This window comes from Peromyscus eremicus, chromosome 5 (assembly GCF_949786415.1).
Source record: "Peromyscus eremicus chromosome 5, PerEre_H2_v1, whole genome shotgun sequence".
Classification (NCBI taxonomy): Eukaryota; Metazoa; Chordata; class Mammalia; order Rodentia; family Cricetidae; genus Peromyscus; species Peromyscus eremicus.
The window spans coordinates 120957234-120974520 of NC_081420.1; the positions used below are offsets into that span (position 1 = coordinate 120957234).

Here is a 17287-nt window from a genome sequence, read left to right on the forward strand (position 1 = left end):
CCAGTGCTCGTAACCACTGAACCATCTCTCCAGTCCCATGATTCAGTTTTTAAGTGAACTTCGGGTGAAATTAATAGAACCAAGCCTCTCAATGTTAGGATAACTAAATTAAATTTCTAGTTTCTATCACTCGTCTGAAATAAAACAGAGAGAAGGAGTACCCACCACCAGAATAATCCTGGGCAGCAGAAACCATGCTGCAAGCCAGGCTGGTGTACTGATTTGCCTCCTGACACCTTTTTTGGGCACTGCATTAACAAGCTAAGCTTAATCCACTAAACAGTAATTCCATAAAGACATTAAAGACTGTAAAATGAAAATCTAGGAAAAACAGTACTGTCAAGCATCTCAGAATACATACCACTCCCTCTGCATTTTGCTAAGACCCACATAGATTTTTACTTCTTTCTTTGGAGGCAAACTCTTTTCAACATCAGCTTTAATTCGACGAAGGAGGAATGGACGCAAAACCTTAGAAAGGGCAAAAAGAAAAAGATAACCTTATCTGCAATATTGATATTATTTCAAAATCTTAAAATTATGTACCAAATACATGGAAAAGAAATTTGCTTGAACACCAAGTAATTTTTAAGATTTCCCTGTCCCAAATACATAATTTATTACTACTGCATTCTTGAAAGGTAACAATTTCATTATTTATCCTATATGTAAGTATTTATATAATACTTGCTATAGTCTCATTAAATACTAGGAAACTGGTAGGTTTTAAAACTACTTTCAAAATTGCTAATTCATGCTAGTTTAAAAGTTACTTGCGCCAGGCGGTAGTGGTGGTGGTGGCGCACGCCTTTAATCCCAGCACTCGGGAGGCAGAGCCAGGTGGATCTTTGTGAGTTCAAGGCCAGCCTGGGCTACCAAGTGAGTTCCAGGAAAGGCACAAAGCTACATAGAGAAACCCTGTCTCGAGAAAAAGAGAAAAAAAAAAAGTTACTTGCACATATACACTGATTGATTAGATGCTGTACAGCTAGCTTTTAAATAATCACCCATTATAGAAGCAGTCCATGTGGCAAGTACAAAATACCCAGTTCAGTTCAGTCTCTAGAAAATTAACAAATCCTTGAGTCCTTCCCAATCCTTTCCTAAGAGTAAGCAATATCCTTACTTTTTAAACAATACTTTTTAATTTTATACAACAAATTATCTACCTATCACTTGCAACTTTTTCTATTCAATGTTTATGATTGGTATCTAGGTTTCACAAAGTAGTAGTTCTTTCGTTTTTTTATAAAATGTACTGCTTAGTATAACAATAAAACTAAAAATTGTTTTTATAGCTTCTTTGTACTAGTTTTACTGGCTTATAAAAATACTGACTTAACACAAAAAAAATTTTAAATGGGTAAGAAAAACCATCAGCAACTCTTACCAGATTACAGCAGACAATAAAGCTAGTCTAGGCCTAATCAAGCACCAGCTATTGCCAAGACAAGAAGACCTCCAGTCCTACTTAGTGTCTTCTAAAATTGTCCAGGTAAATGTAGCTGGATAAACCCACGGAAAGTTTGCCCCCCCCCCAAAAAAATCACCACAACATCCATGAACTCTGAAATTATTAAAATGCAAGCTATTAAGGTAGAAGTTTGTAGAGAGTAAGGGACTGGTTTTGTAGGGTTATATAGCTGATAAATCATTCCTCAGAATATCCAGGCTGAGTTTTAGAAAATGTATTATTATTGTGCATGTGTATATGTCTATGGTATACATGCTATAGCACACACGTGGAGGTCAAGACAACATGTCAAGTCAGTTCTCTCCTTCCACCTTGGTGTGGGTGCCAGAGATTTAACTCAGGTCACTCACAAAGCCTCCAAAACAAAGCACCTTTCTGTAGTATGAGCCATGTCATCAGCCTCCCAGGCTGACTCCTAAATGCCACTTTCGTCATAGTGTCACAGACACTATAAATGAGGATTTCAGAATGCAAGGGCAAGACAAAGGAGAGAAATCACTTCTCTTCTCCCTGGGGTTAATAAAGCACTTCAGACTATTCTGAGAAAATTAACAAAGATACCAAAACTACTTGACTCTATTGCCTAGGTACTTTAGTTTGCTTTACCTACATGTACCTAGATATTTACTTAAAGGGAAGCCATGAAATGAAGGATATGGGAGGGAAAGGTAGGGAAAAAAATCAAATTACTCTGCCTCATTTTTCATCACTCAGATTTTATCAACACTCTAATCTTTCAAAACTTTCAATCCTTTGAATAAAAAAAAAAAATCTAAACAGCATTTAAATGCTTGACTGCTATCTGAATTAAAAGTTCCTAGGACCGGGGCTGGAGAGATGGCTCAGAGGCTAAGAGCAACGACTGCTCTTCCAGAGGTCCTGAGTTCAATTCCCAGCACCCACATGGTGGCTCACAACCATCTGTCATAAGATCTGGCACCCTCTTCTGTGTATATCAAATAAATTAATTAAAAAAAAAAAAAAAAGTTCCTAGGACCCTATCACTATTCTCAGATATACTTAACAAAAAATCTCAATGCACAAGAATTTAAAAGTATAATTAATGTATATAGAAAAAAAGGTCAAAGTAGACCTAGCATAAGGGCTCATACCTGTAATCCCAACACTTGGGAGGCTGTGGCATAAGGATTACCTGTTTTAAAGCCAGCCACAGCTACATAGCAAGATCATGTCTCGACAAAACTTAAGAAAGGCAGAAAAGGAAAGGGAAGGAGAGTAGGAGAAAGAGAAGATAGAAGAAAATTACCCACTGAAGCCAGGCACTGTGCAAAAGTATATAAGCATGTTTCCTGCCTTTGTGCTTAGGATCCATCAAGGACAACACTTCAGTCGCCTGCACAAGTCTTACAATGTCAAATGATCAAATGACTAAACATGGAATGAATACACAAAGTACCTAGGCCTGCCTCAGCCTAGATGGTCAATAAAGAAGGTAGTAGATGTAAGTCAGTCTTAGGATATGTAAAAAGAAACCAGAGATTCTAGATAGAGTAAAAACAATGAACCAAGAGTAGGTGGAATTAGTCAGATGTTTTCAGAAAATTTAGGTAAAGGTAAAATTAAAGCTGGCGTATTCTGAAAAGATTGGGATGTAGTGAGAGGCGAGCAGGGCATGAGTTCATCTCCCAGGTAACTTCTACCATGTTTATAAGCATGTTTACTGTCACATATGGCATCAAGGAGAAAGTGTAAGGATGTTGTTAAACAGACTACTATACAGTACACAGTACAACCGTCTATCCTCCTCCTACTCCCTATATTTTATCTACACCAAAATGTCAACCCATGTTGAAGCCCTAATGTTAGGTCATGAAGGGACTTCTAGGGCATGGACACACTGTCTTACTTGATCCTGAGAGCCAAGAGCATCCTCATCTACCCTACCAACTTTTACCTGTGGACTAAAAGGCTTCTTTCTTCTTCATTGAAGTACATCCGAGGTTCTAACACTAAAATCATCACACATCATCTCCTTAATGTCATTTCAAACAGATTTTAAATTCAAACAAATATAACTCTGTATCATACTTCTGTTAACAGTAAAATAATTCACTTAAATATCTTCCCATTAAAAATATGTTCTAGCCATACTTACCATATGAAGCCTCTCAACTAGCTTCTGATCCCCAAGGCAATTATTTGTATCAAACCAGGAATCAAAGTCCTAGATCAACAAACAAAAAATATCTTAAGGTCAAAAATAATATTAACCATAAATGCCCTGGAGCATCAGATATAAAAATGATTTCTAGAATTAGTATAGCACATGAGTTGTGAGCCACAAAAAAACAATTAGGTTGAAGCCCTTGTTTTCCAACTATCATGTTTACTACTAGCTCCAGGACAAGTAGCTGAATCATATTATTCCCTAAACTTTTTTTTTTTTTTGGTTTTTCGAGATAGGGTTTCTCTGTGTAGCTTTGCGCCTTTCCTGGAACTCACTTGGTGGCCCAAGCTGGCCTCAAACTCACAGAGATCCGCGGGCTCTGCCTCCTGAGTGCTGGGATTAAAGGCGTGCACCACCACCACCACCCGGCCCCTAAGCATTTTTTCCACAAACACAGACTCACAATGAAGAGTCTAAAAGCTAGTTTATAGAAATAATTGGAATACACAACTCAAGGTTTCCAGAGAAATGTCCATCTTATTAATTAATCTAAGTGAAACTGAGATTAAAAGCATTTCATTACTATTTAGGTAAGATCTAAATAAAGACGATTTCCTTATCAAGTATCCTGAAAATATCCGTTATAAATTTGCTATGTTAAGAAAACATCTTATAATCACTGTTATAACTGAGGGCTTCAACAGAGATAAGTGTTAGCCTAGCAAGAAAAACAAATTACCTTGAAGTTATCTCTAAAACATTAAAATATTTAGGAGAATTAAAACTTTCAAGTCTGAATGTACTTTTTCCACACAAATTTCTGTTCTTTTTAAAATAACTCTTAACATAACAAACCAAAACTAATACCTTTATACAACTTATTTATATAAATGTACTAACATGGATGTCTACAAAGCTCTCCTTACTCATTCCAGACAAAACAACTGTTCAAAACTGAACTCTGGTTTGGCGGCTGCAATTACTAATAGCACAGACTATTGATACATAAATTATTTTCCCTAGTATAATAAACAGTTAACCACTAATACCATCATTCTATAATGTAAATAACTTACAGGGTAAAGACTGGGCTATTAAACCATAATGAAAGACATGAGTGATGTTTACTATTCAGTCACCTTGACAGTCTAGAATTAGCCCAGAAATGGGCCTCCCATCAAGACTGGGGGATTATCTCGACTACATTAAGTGGTGTAGGAAGACCTATCTTAACTGTGTGACCATTGCTGGGTTGAGGATCTTGGACTGTTTAGGTTTAGAATGGAGAAAAGGAGCAGAGCACTAAGATACATTTATCACACTGTCTGCTTTCTGAATGTGAATGACGTATGATGGCTACGGTCAGCACCTTCACCTTGACAGCATGTACCCTTCAACTGTGGGCCACAATAAACTCTTTCTCCCTTAGTTGCTTGGGTGAGAGTGTTTTATCACAGCAACAAGAAGAAAACCTATGACAGGGTTAAACAAATCCCTCCACATCTGAAGGCCATCTCTGAATGTTAAAATACAATGTGTGAGGTATACACAGATACTTGGGAATGCTTTAAAACAAGCTGTTAACCTAGAAACTCTTCAGGCAAAATTAAACAGCCCTGATTGCCAAACAGGAATAAGAGTATGCCATTCCAGTTATAGAAACTGATGGGAAATGAGATTAAAGCCAAGGCTCAAAAGTGAATTCTCAGGATACACAATCAACTTAGTTGGATAGTAACAGGCTAGCTACTAAGTATAAAAAAATTAATGACCATCTCAAACAGTGCTCTTATTAAAATATAAAGCATTAACAAAAATATTATTAACCACAAAGAGATGCTTACATCAGCTGAATTAAACACATCTGGTAACAAAAAATTTAGAAGTGACCAGAGCTCGTGCAAGTTGTTCTGAAGAGGCGTCCCAGTTAGCAACAGTCGATTTGTAGTCTTGAATTCCCTCACTATTTCTGACAACTGAAACAACCAAAGAGCATTATTAGAACATTCTGAATAAGTATCAAACCCTCAGACACAAAAACGTTCCTATCAAGTATCCAGTTACCTTAGACTTTTCATTTTTTATCCTGTGGGCTTCATCTATAACTAAGTACCTCCAGTTAAATTTTTTGAACACAGACTTCTCTTTAATAAGCATTTCATAAGATGTGACACACACATCCCACTCTCCTGGTAATAAAACATCCCTGACAAATGCAGCCTGTAAAGCAACAGAAAAAAATTACATCACTCAATACAATCACACATTAAAATCACCAACAAGTAATCTAATACAGAAAAAGAAGTGAGACTACTAAACAGAATAGCTATTATTAAATAAGCATTTAAAGCTAACTATCCTACCACTAAAGTTACTTCATTAGTCACCGTCATGTCAATTTTAACTTAGTTTCAGAAAGCTGAAGTGAATCACAAAATTCAGAAGCCTATCTCTTTAAAATGTCTTCCACAATTCCACTAGGTCTTGAAATTCTTAGGAAACCGAGTTTGTAACATAAAGATGACTGACAGTTGTTAGTAAACAGTGTCATTAGTTTCATCTGTGATGTATTAACACATTGTTACTATTCTCATTTTATAGATAAAGATATGAAAGTAAAAACCAGAGGAGTAACTGAGTCCCCCAAACAAAAAGCAACCTAGTAACTTAAAATAACCCACATTATTTACTCAGGAGGGAAAGAAATCTGGACTGCTGATGGAGAGAAGGCTCAGTGGTTAAGAGAACTTGCTGTTCTTAGGGAGGACCCAGGCTCATATCCCAGCACACCCACGGTGGCTCACACCCATCCATAACTCCAGTTCCAGGAGTGTGACTCCTTTTTCTGGCCTCAGAAACATGCACCTGGTGCAGAGATATACATCCAGGCAAAGCATTCATAAATATAATCTTAAAAAATTACTTAATCTATACTAATTAGCACAAAATCATTTATTACAATCATTTAATCAGTGAATGTAATCCATTATCTCCATCCTCCAAATCTAAGTTCTCTCTCTCTCTCTCTCTCTCTCTCTCTCTCTCTGTTTTGTTGGGTTTCTTTGTTTGTTTTTTGAGGCAGGGTTTCTCTGTGTAGCCCTGGCTGTCCTGAAACTCACTCTGTAGACCAGGCTAGTTTCAAACTCAGAGATCCACCTGCCTCTGCCTACTAAGTGCTGGAACTAAAGGCCTGCACTGCCACCACCACCCAGTAAAGTTCTTTATTCTTAATAGTGTCACTTTGTCCCCAAAAGATATGGCTAAGAAATCAATATTTTAACTCGTATTTGTATAACATCTCACCAAAATACTAGAATTGACTCCACTCAAATTTAACAATTACTATTCTATGACTACTATCACTGTACCCTAATCTAGAAATCTGGACCCTCAAATTTCTAATGATCTTAACACATTCAAAACCTTTAAAAAAAAAAGTGCTAATGCTTCCAAATAAACTTGACATTATAAAATCACATCCAAGGGGGGAAACAAACTGAAAATAAATTAAGAAATTCTTACAGCTTTCTATAGTCTTTAAAGCCTTCTCATAAAATTCTTAACCACAAAAGCAGTATTACAGTTATAAATCACTAATAACTTGTGAAGACCCTTTCGTTTTTATCCCTTCTCCAGCTATTTCATCTTAGTGGTATAAAAACTTACTCTTTGCTCTTTATCTCCTATCAAGCAAACAGATCTAAGTGTTGGTACCCATCTCTTGAATTCACTCATCCAGTTGTGCAATGTAGACTTGGGAACCAAAACCATGTGAGGACCAGGAATGTTTCTATAGTGTTTCATGTACCCAAGGAGAGAAATTGTTTGAAGTGTCTTTCCCAAACCCTGAAAAAGTTCATCATAATTAAACATTAAATCAATTAAATTAATCACATCAATTAATCATTAAACAATTCAAGTTTTCCATACTTATAGCCCCCCAACATGTACAGAAACATTTAAAAGAAATGCTACATTTGAGACAGCATGACAAGAGCTTATGTGTATGAAAGTTTACAGAGTTAGGTCACATAAGTCTGTACGGAAAGTATCGACATCATTTGTACAAGGCTCAGAAAATGTGATATTCCCAAAGTAACCTAGCAGAGGCAGATGTGAATATCTCTTTTGACCCTATACTTTCTCCAAACAATTGTTTAAACAATTGAAAAGGGTAAACGTAGTCACTACGTAACTAGTAAGTAGTGAACAGAAGATACAATCTTGTATGAAATAGAACTGTGTGAGCTGTTTATCAAAAGTTAGAAACAGCCAAATCACTGTACTACAAAAATGAAGAAGCTGCGCACGCCTTTAATCCCAGCACTCGGGAGGCAGAGGCAGGCGGGTCTCTGTGAGTTCGAGGCCAGCCTGGTCTACACAAGTTCCAGGACAGCCAAGGCTACAGAGAGAAACACTGTCTCAAAAAACAAAACAAAACAATGAAATAAAATAACAAAAAACTTCTTGAAATGTATTATTTTAAGATGTACTCTACTTACAGAGATTATAATTCTTCCCATATGAAGATGTCACTTATGCAGCTAAGGCAAGTTGCTTATAACACTTTGAGAAAAATTTAGCTGTAATCAACAAAACTATTCTCTCTTAATTGCTACAAATTTCATGTCCGACTATCTTAAGTTACAAAAGCAAAACACCACCAACAAAAACCTTCAAGCTTCAGGATAACCAAGTACATACCATTTCATCCGCAAGGATACCATTGATGCCATTTTCATACAGAGAGATGAGCCAATTCAACCCTCGAACCTGATAATCTCTCAATTTACCCCATTTTACATCTAAGAACACAAAAAAAAAAACACAATGCTCATTTTAAACACAAGAGATACAAGACAGGCCAGGCCCCTTTTATCTGATATTAGAGGTTTAACTGGGACCTACAGGTATCTACGTCTCTTTTCTAGAAGATACATGTGTTATGGGGATTCTGAAAGGTTAAAATCATTAAAAGTAGCCTATGAAATCTGGACTGAAGCAGGGGTAGCTGGATACAAATAACTGATAATGAACTGCAGAAACTGTGACTGTTGGCATCAGAGTCCTCATCCAAATCACTCAATCCAAGGTTAAAACACACTGGCCTTCAGACCATCTCTTGCCTCTTTACCTCTGTTTTTAATGTTAGCACAATGTTTTTAACCAAGTGTTTTCATCCTTCATAAAGATCAGACAGTGGTTCTCTGAAGATTTTCTTTTCCTCCTAGTGTCAGTAGAATATAGACAGAATTCCTTCTTCAAGTCTATACTTTCTAATTTTTAAGTTCTTTTTCTGACAGATCTTATGTCTTTCAGTACATATTACTTGTTTTATTTCCCTGGATAAATCACTGCTTAAGAATGAAAAGCTAATCAGGACTGGGTACACTAGTTACAATGAATGAATGTGAAAAAGAAATAATCTGAATTTCCTTTCCAGCTTGTCAGACATGATCGTTATCCTCTAACTTGATTTGAAAAGAAGTAGAAACTGAGTGTTTCATAAGGCAAACAGAAAAAGGGAAAGTGGGAGTGAGTGAACTCCTTAACATTCTAACTAAGGAAGAGCCCACCCAAAATTCTGTCAGTGTTCACACTAAATACTCCTCTAGGAGCTGAGGAAAGTGAGGCTGCAGTGAAGAGTACTGAAGCCGCTAACCCTATCAGAAATCCAGATATGTTTAAGTAAAACCTGGCTGAAATGATTTCTTATGGAAAAGCACTAACACATTTCACAAAAATGATAAATTCATGTGAAAACATCAGCAGATAATTTTTCCCCCTATTTTCCTCCCGCTTTTACAAAGTAGTTTTCTTATTTGGGAAAAATATGAGGCAAAATCACTCCTATTTAAATGTACCTTAGAACCATAATAAACTGAATGGCATTTTCATATTCTTCTGAAATACAGCACACACTATCATCTCTCAGTTCTACTTCCAGGGATCAAATCAAGGCTCGGCACATGCTATAACTCTATAGCTATAACTCCAGCCGATGTACTAACATTTCAGATAAAAAAAAAAATTAAGTTATTCACAGCTAGTAACTATCCAAGATTACTAAGAATTCCCTTTATAAATTATAGGAAAAGCAAATTGAAACATAAAAGGATGTCTCAAAGGAGGAACTTTGAAAACTCCAATCATTCAATGAATTTAACATACATGATGGAGAATCTTCAAATCGAGTACAGACATTGGTTGCTTTGGAGCTTTCTGTTAAAAGTTCTTCATCCTCCTCTTGTTCTGTTCTACGGTGTCGGTAGCTGTCAAAATGAAAACAAAAATCAACTAATAGTTTTATTTCAACATAGAAGCCAAATGGTGATATCCCAACAATCTTAACAGGCATCTATCTAAGTTAAGCCAAGGCTTAACTGGAGCTCAGTGGTAGAGCACTTGTCTAGCATGAGTAGAAGTCCTGGGTTAGATCTAGTGTACCCAAAAAAAATTTATGAAAATAAAAAGTTGAAAAGCAGAGTAAGCCTAAAATGTGATCAGCAGAAAATTTACTAGTAAATTTAAACCTGAAATTATTTATGTGGCTACTTAAACTATGAATAAAACTAAAATACATTAAGAGGCAGGCTCATCTCCGAGTTTAGGACCAGCCTGGTCTACAGAGTGAGTTCCAGGACAGCCAGGACTACACAGAGAAACCCTGTCTCAAGGGGAAAGGAAGGAAGGGAGTGAGAGAGCAAACAAAAAAATTTAAAATACATTAATACACAGTAGAACTTAATAAACATGATAATTTTAAGGATATATACAGCAAATTTTTTTTTAATTTGTATTTTAAAGTTGCCTTTTTAGGTCTTTTTGCTAAGAGGAAAATTCCAGAAATGACACTTTTAAAATCATGACTATGACTAAAAGCTAAGAAATAAGGACTTAAGATGTTTAATAGTTGTAACTAAGGGATTCATTGGATTTACTCTCAAAGATTACTTTGGGGACTGGAGAAACAGTTCAGTCAGCAAAGTGCCTGCCTTACAAGATATGAGTTCAAATCCATCTCCCCACCAAAATAAAAGCAAGATGCAGCTCAAGGTTGCAATGTGGGCACTGAGGAGCCAGAGATAAGCAAATCCCTGGTGTTAGCTGACCACACCTATAATTCCAACATTCCAGGGAGAGAAAGAAAGTGAAATTCATTGAATTGAGGCCAGTCTGGACTATGATGTTGTCTCAAGTAATACACACCCCAGCCCCATCTCCAAAATGAGTAAGGATGAGAAAGGGGGACTAGACATATATCCATCTGTAGTAGAATGCTTGCCTAATGTACCCAAGGTCTGGGTTTGATTCTTACAAGACTATCTCAAAAAAAAAAAAAAGAGAGAGAGAGAGAAATCTCAATCTTATTTTCTAATAACACTACTTAATAAAAATAAAAAAAATAAAAAATAAATAAAAAAAAGCCGGGCGGTGGTGGTGCACGCCTTTAATCCCAGCACTCGAGAGGCAGAGGCAGGAGGATCTCCGTGAGTTCGAGGCCAGCCTGGTCTACAGAGCAAGATCCAGGGAAGGCGCAAAGCTACACAGAGAAACCCTGTCTCGAAAAACAAAACAAAAACAAAACAAAAAAAAAAAAACTTAATAACTTACTGTGTATATCCTGTGAACCATCTTTATCTTATAGGATAAACAAAAAAAGCAGAAGCATTTCTTTTCATACCGTATTAATTTATCTCACAATAACACTTATTACAGTAATTCCAGGACACTGATATATTTAAATAGCTAACAAGATATTACATCTGGAACAATTTAAATATATCTAAAGTAAAAAGTTTTTTTGGGGTTTTTTTTGTTTTGTTTTTAAGAGACAGGGTTTCTCAGTGTAGCCCTAGCTTTCCTGGAACTCATTCTGTAGAACTTAGAGATTTGTCTCCCAAGTGCTGGGATTAAAGGTGCACACCACTGCCACCGGCTTGAAAAGTTTTTTTAAATATAAAAATAGCACTTTGGATATACATAATTGGTAATAAGATACACTGCAACAACAGAATAAAACTAAATAATATGATGTTTATGCCCTCCAGATGGAACATCTTATTTTTCTATTTCAACTAATCACTTAGCAATTTTCACATTAATAATATATCATCTCTTTTAAATAATCTCACATACTATAATTAATTTTCACACTTCATTTATCATGCCAGGAATTATAGCAGAGACCACTCTTAAAATATTAATGCACTGGTCGGGTGGTGGTGGCGCACGCCTTTAAACCCAGAACTTGGGAGGCAGGTGAATCTCAGTGAGTTGGAGGCCAGTCTGGTCTACAAAATGAGTTCCAGAACAGGACAGACAGGACTGTTACACAGAGAAACCCTGTCTCGAAAGGAAAAAAAAAAAAAAAAATTATCGTACTAGCATAAAAATCTTGAAAAATTTGTATATTCAGTACAAGGAATTATCAAAAAATCCCGAAGGATGGCCTATGTGACACTTCAACATATAAGTAGCAAGTTAAGTATGAAGCAAGCACCTTAAACAAGTATTCCACACAGCAGCTCAGCTTTCAAACACCCTTATTACCAAGGCTGGTTCTAAGAACGTGCAATTCTAGCTACTTAGAGAGCTGAAAGAGAAGACCCTCACTCAGTAAGTCCATAAGTCCTATCTGAGTTATAGAATAAGTTCAAGGCCAACTCTGACAATTCAGTGAAACCTTGCCTCAAAAAGTGAAAAAAAGTGGATGGATTTTGTAAGTCAGTAGTGGAATGCTCATCCAGCAAGCATGAGAGCCTAGGTTCAATCTCCACTACCAACACAAAAAACTAATTGTGGAGGACAGGAACATACATCAGAGTCAAGTCCAAGCCTGGACTCTATACTTCTATGTGATGGTGATTAACCCACTTAACCTCTGCATTTTTAACCTCTCCAAAGAACAGTTTAACATCTTATTTCCATGTACAACACAGCTGTTACAATTCATAAAGCATATAATGCTATAAGAGTAAGTAGCCGGGCGGTGATGGTGCACGCCTTTAATCCCAGCACTTAGGCAGAGACAGGCGGATCTCTGTGAGTTCAAGGTCAGCCTGGTCTACAGAGCTGACCCAGGAAAGGTGCAAAGCTACACAGAGAAACCCTGTCTTGAAAAACAAACAAACAAAAAAAGAGTAAGTCACTGTATTTATTTTTTGGTATTTAGACACTGATGGCCACATCTGTGAAACAGAAAATAAAATAAAAACCTTTAAAAAACAGAATTTAAAAAGCAAGTTTGATTTAAATTATCAAATATAAGCTATTACTCACTCGCCAACTGAGAGCAAATTCTGTTTTTCATCCTTTTTTACCCGTGGGCGCCCTGGTTTCATCTTCAAGGGTGAGGTTGGAGTCTTCTGAGCAGCGGGCTGAATGAAATGTGCAAACAGCTCTGTCTGCTTTAATAAATACTCAAATCTATTTGCTCGGTCAGTTTGCTGCAAAATGTAAGACACATTTTATTAAACTTTAGAAATCAATTTCCATATTGCCTGCATGGTAAACTCACAATGAACAAACTACTGAAATATGCAACGTGGGTGACTGTGGCTCTCAGAAGCACTTTGCCAAGTGATGGGCAAGCACAGGTTGAATATACGAATATATCAAGTGCTAGTTAGTGATTTAAAGATAAGAAGTGGTTGGTAATGGGTCAAGGACAGGAACGACTGATTGTAAAGGGGTATGACAGAAAATACTCTACGTCATGCTTACAGTAATGCTTAAATGAATTCATCGATTTCTGAAATGAAAACTTGGCAGAAACAAGATTTTTAAATTTTACACAAAATAAAACAAACAAACAAAAACATTTTACAAGGGAATGCATTCAGAAGAAAACACACTAGTTACTCAACTTAATGCCAGATTTTAAAATGGTACCAGGTCCAAAATTCACTTATCAATGAATATCACATAGTACTATTAATTTCTTTCGTATTTGTTAGCTATCCCTTTGAATATTTCCTGTTGTTCACATCAAGAGAATGAATTTATTTGAAAACAAGTTTCTTAAAGTTAAGCTTACTGATAATGAAATCTCAAGTCCTTCAGTAACTGATATTTTAAAGACATGATTATCTATTTACACAAAGAAACAAGTTAGGTATGGCATCACACACCTTTAAGAAAGCCAATTGTGATAATCATTTAAAAAAAAAAAAAACAGTCTCTCAGGGTTAATAAAGATTTTCAGGGAATAATAAATACATACATATGAGATCAGCAACAATGAAATAACCATTAGCCACAGGACTGGAATTATATTTATTAATATAGTATTAGTATCAGAATCTAAACCATAGTGGGTAAAAGTATCCTGTACTGACCTTAAAGTTATGTTCATCTTAAAAAGAGCCACAAAGAATTTTTTAAAGTTTTACAGCACAATTAGAGACACATATATAATAAATACCTTTAAAATCTTTTTTAAAAGGTTCATTATAAATGCTATTCAAATGTCTATAGCATACCATTTTTTCTTCATATGTAGGATCTGGTTCTTGGATTTCTTTTTGCTTTCCAGGTGATGCATCATCAAATACTTCCTGCTAGAAAAGGAAAATCGAATTGTTTAAGAATTGTCAACTAAATAATATATTCTTACTCCAAATTCCCTAGGTATTTAACAGCTATCACATAACCTGACATGAAACTTGATAAGGACGAAATAAAATACCATGAGGATAATCACTTTTCCCAATTATAAACTGTTGCCATGATTAAAATATTATCAACAACACCTTAAAGCAAAATTACTTTCTATACAAGCCACATGGGTAAATCTGTATCCTTTCAAATAAAATTATAAAGCCAAATTAGGTAACATTAATATGAACAAAGATCCCTTTTATCATAAAATCCCATCTATCTACTGTACATACACATGAAAGGTAGCAATTAGTCACTAATTTCCACTATTTAGAACATTACCAAAAAAGGAGCTTAAATTGAATATTCTTTTGTTTTGTTTTGTTTTGTTTTTTTGAGATAGTTTCTCTGTGTCACAGCTCTGTCCTGGAACTTGCTCTGTAGACCATGCTGACCTCAAACTCACACAGATCTGCCTGCCTGTGCCTCCCCGGTGCTGGGATTAAAGGCGTGTGGCACCACCACCCAGCTAAATTGAATACTCTTAGTCTTGACTCCTAGTTAGTAATAAATACATTATTCTTAAAAATGCCTTTATCCTGACATTCAAATGCCACAAGCAAAGTGACAAAACCCCCAACCCAGTCTAATTTATAAAATTCCTGCCAGCACACATTAGAGGTAAAGTATACCCTACAATAATAATAATATGTGCTTTCCAACTGCAGACATTACTTCTATAACTCAATTGTCTTCTTTTTCTAACTGCTAAAACATATTTAAGGTCATCAGGTACATTAGGCAAGTGTACTCAACTCAAACTTAATTCCGATTCTAAATTCAGTTAAGACAATGAAAAGCAGACTGAAGGTAATAGTCTTAAAAGTTAACAAAAAAAAAAAACGAACTACAACATGAACAGGAAAAAAAACGTGTGAAGAGTAAGAGAAAACAGAGATTATTGATATTTTTCAATATGTAAAATTATCAAACTTAAAAAAAAACAGGGCAAGATGTGCAGAAAAGGCTCATTCTGGAAGCAGACCACAGTTCTATCACAGACTCTATCTAAAAGACTCGGTTTTCTCATCTGATAAACGAAAATACCACTTATTTTATACCGTAGGTGTTATCACACTCACGCTTATATTTAAGTTTTAATTGAAAAACAGAAACTCAAAAATTAAAGTAATTGCATTTGAGTTTTAAATTCTCATCTTTAGGACACATAAACAGAAATAACACCTATAGTGGAAATGTGGGACTCCAAGTTATAACAGCAGGCAGAATCTGCAAAGCTTAGGTAAGCTAAGCTATCTCTCTGGGGTGAACTGTACGTACATTAACATATAATTTCCTTCAGTGTTATTGGTGTCCAGAAATCCAAGAATCCAGTTAAACAACCCTAGAAATTCAAAGACCGTTTAAAATCTTAAGGAGGGCATTAAATAAATTTTCTGTTTTTTTCTGTTTTTGGAGACAGGGTTTCTCTGTGTAACCCTGGTGGTCCTGGAACTCACTCTAGACCAGGCTCGCCTCAAATTCAGAAATCTGCCTGTCTCTGCTTCAGGAGTGGTTGGATCAAAGGCATGGCCACCACCGCCCGGCATCAAATATATTTTAAAATGAAACTTCATTCACTTCAAATGGTGCCTTACACTTCCACCTACACCTACCCTCCCCACTAAAGTTCTTTCAAAGACTAACATGGAATTTCACCCTAGCGATGCAGACTGCACCATCATTCCTTACAGTGTAAATTCTGCACCAAGGTTCATCTTTATACTATTACCTCCCAAGGGCCGAAATTTTCAGAACCCTTCAGACTGGAACTACAGAATCTCAAAACAAGTAAGTCCAAGGCCAAGAATAAAAATTGGAAGCAATAACTTTGTTCCCAGGCAACTCAAAGCCTGGGAGCATATCCAAGAGACCTGCCTGGCAGCTCCCCCATTTTCCCACCCTCTCCCCCACTTCCAGTATTGTCATCATCATCTGGCCCACTCGAGCCCCAGAAGGTGGTTCAACAGCGAAATCGTCTGAATGGCTTTAACAGGAGGTAATGCGCTGGGCCAGAAGCCCACCACCCTCCCCATCGCTCCCATTCATTCATCTCTCCATCCACAAACCCCTAATTAGATGGGGATCCAGGACAGGTGCTGCGGCTGTCACGCTCGCTCCGCTCCCGACGGAGCAGGGCCCGGGAGGGGCCTCCCTCGCCGCACACAAGCAGCTGCGCCCCGCTTCTCCCCACTGCGCACTCGGCCCTCCAGCTCTCGCCATTGTTTCTGCCCAGAGCAGACAGATGCCGCCCCCGCCAGCACCGGGATGAGGCCCTGGAGGCGCAAGTCCCCAGCTGCGCCGCTGGGAAGCGTCGCGCTCGGCCGGTGCATCCCACTCCGGAGGGGCATCTCCCTCGCCCTTCCCCAAAGTTTGGTGCGAACTAAAACCCAGATCCGGGAGCAATCGAGAGAGGCTGGGGGCGCCTGGCGCCGGGGGACACCGGTCGCCTCGGCCACAGTAATCAGGAACATGTGTGTCGTAAGAGCGTCCCGCGACCCGCCTGGGCTAGCCAAACGGAGGGAAACCGCCGAGGTGACGGAGGCGCGCCAGCCGAGCACCCACCTCCCTCCCCGCGCGCCGGCCGCGCTCACCTCCATCTCGCCGTCCGCGGGGCCCGCGCCCGCCGCACACGGAGCCGCCGGCGCCGCGCCGCCCTCGGGGCCGCCTTTGTTGCCGCTGCTGCTCCCGCCGGCGCCCGCGGCCGCGGCCTTGGAAGGCGCGCTCTCGGGAGGCGGGGGCGGCGGAGGCTCGGCCGCGGACGACATGTTCCGGCTGCGTCACCCGCCGCGGCCACGGGCGGGCGCGGCGCGGAGGGAAGCGGCCTGGGCCTGCCTGCGCGGCTCTGGCGTCCGGGCCGCCCGAGGAGCGAGACCCCGCCCGGAAGCTCTCACGCGCGGCGGCTCCGCCACCGACCCGAGCCGGCCCAGCCGCGCCGCTCTCCCCGCGTCCTCTTCCGCGGGACGCCGCTCCGCTCCACCGGCGTTTACTTCACGGCGGGAATCACGTCGACGAGGGTGGGC

At 38.4% G+C, this 17287-nt stretch overlaps 1 protein-coding gene across 2 annotated transcripts in view; it reads right to left on the reverse strand.

Annotated features, from left to right (window-relative positions):
• The window catches only part of Smarca5 (SWI/SNF related, matrix associated, actin dependent regulator of chromatin, subfamily a, member 5), a 36130-nt gene extending 19083 nt beyond the window's left edge, over nt 1–17047 (reverse strand). Inside the window, exons 1-10 of one of the 2 annotated variants that reach the window (XM_059264317.1) lie at nt 16859–17047; nt 14087–14161; nt 12885–13051; nt 9774–9874; nt 8307–8407; nt 7269–7448; nt 5667–5822; nt 5447–5578; nt 3591–3659; nt 362–471 (exon numbers count right to left, since the gene is read on the reverse strand). In XM_059264317.1, coding sequence (XP_059120300.1) covers nt 362–471; nt 3591–3659; nt 5447–5578; nt 5667–5822; nt 7269–7448; nt 8307–8407; nt 9774–9874; nt 12885–13051; nt 14087–14161; nt 16859–17032 — 1265 coding nt within the window. In that variant the 5' untranslated portion in view covers nt 17033–17047. Of the gene's footprint in view, nt 1–361; nt 472–3590; nt 3660–5446; nt 5579–5666; nt 5823–7268; nt 7449–8306; nt 8408–9773; nt 9875–12884; nt 13052–14086; nt 14165–16858 lie in introns of both variants that reach the window. The other variant, XM_059264316.1, reaches the window with a different exon arrangement.
• Nucleotides 17048–17287: the final 240 nt, after the last annotated feature.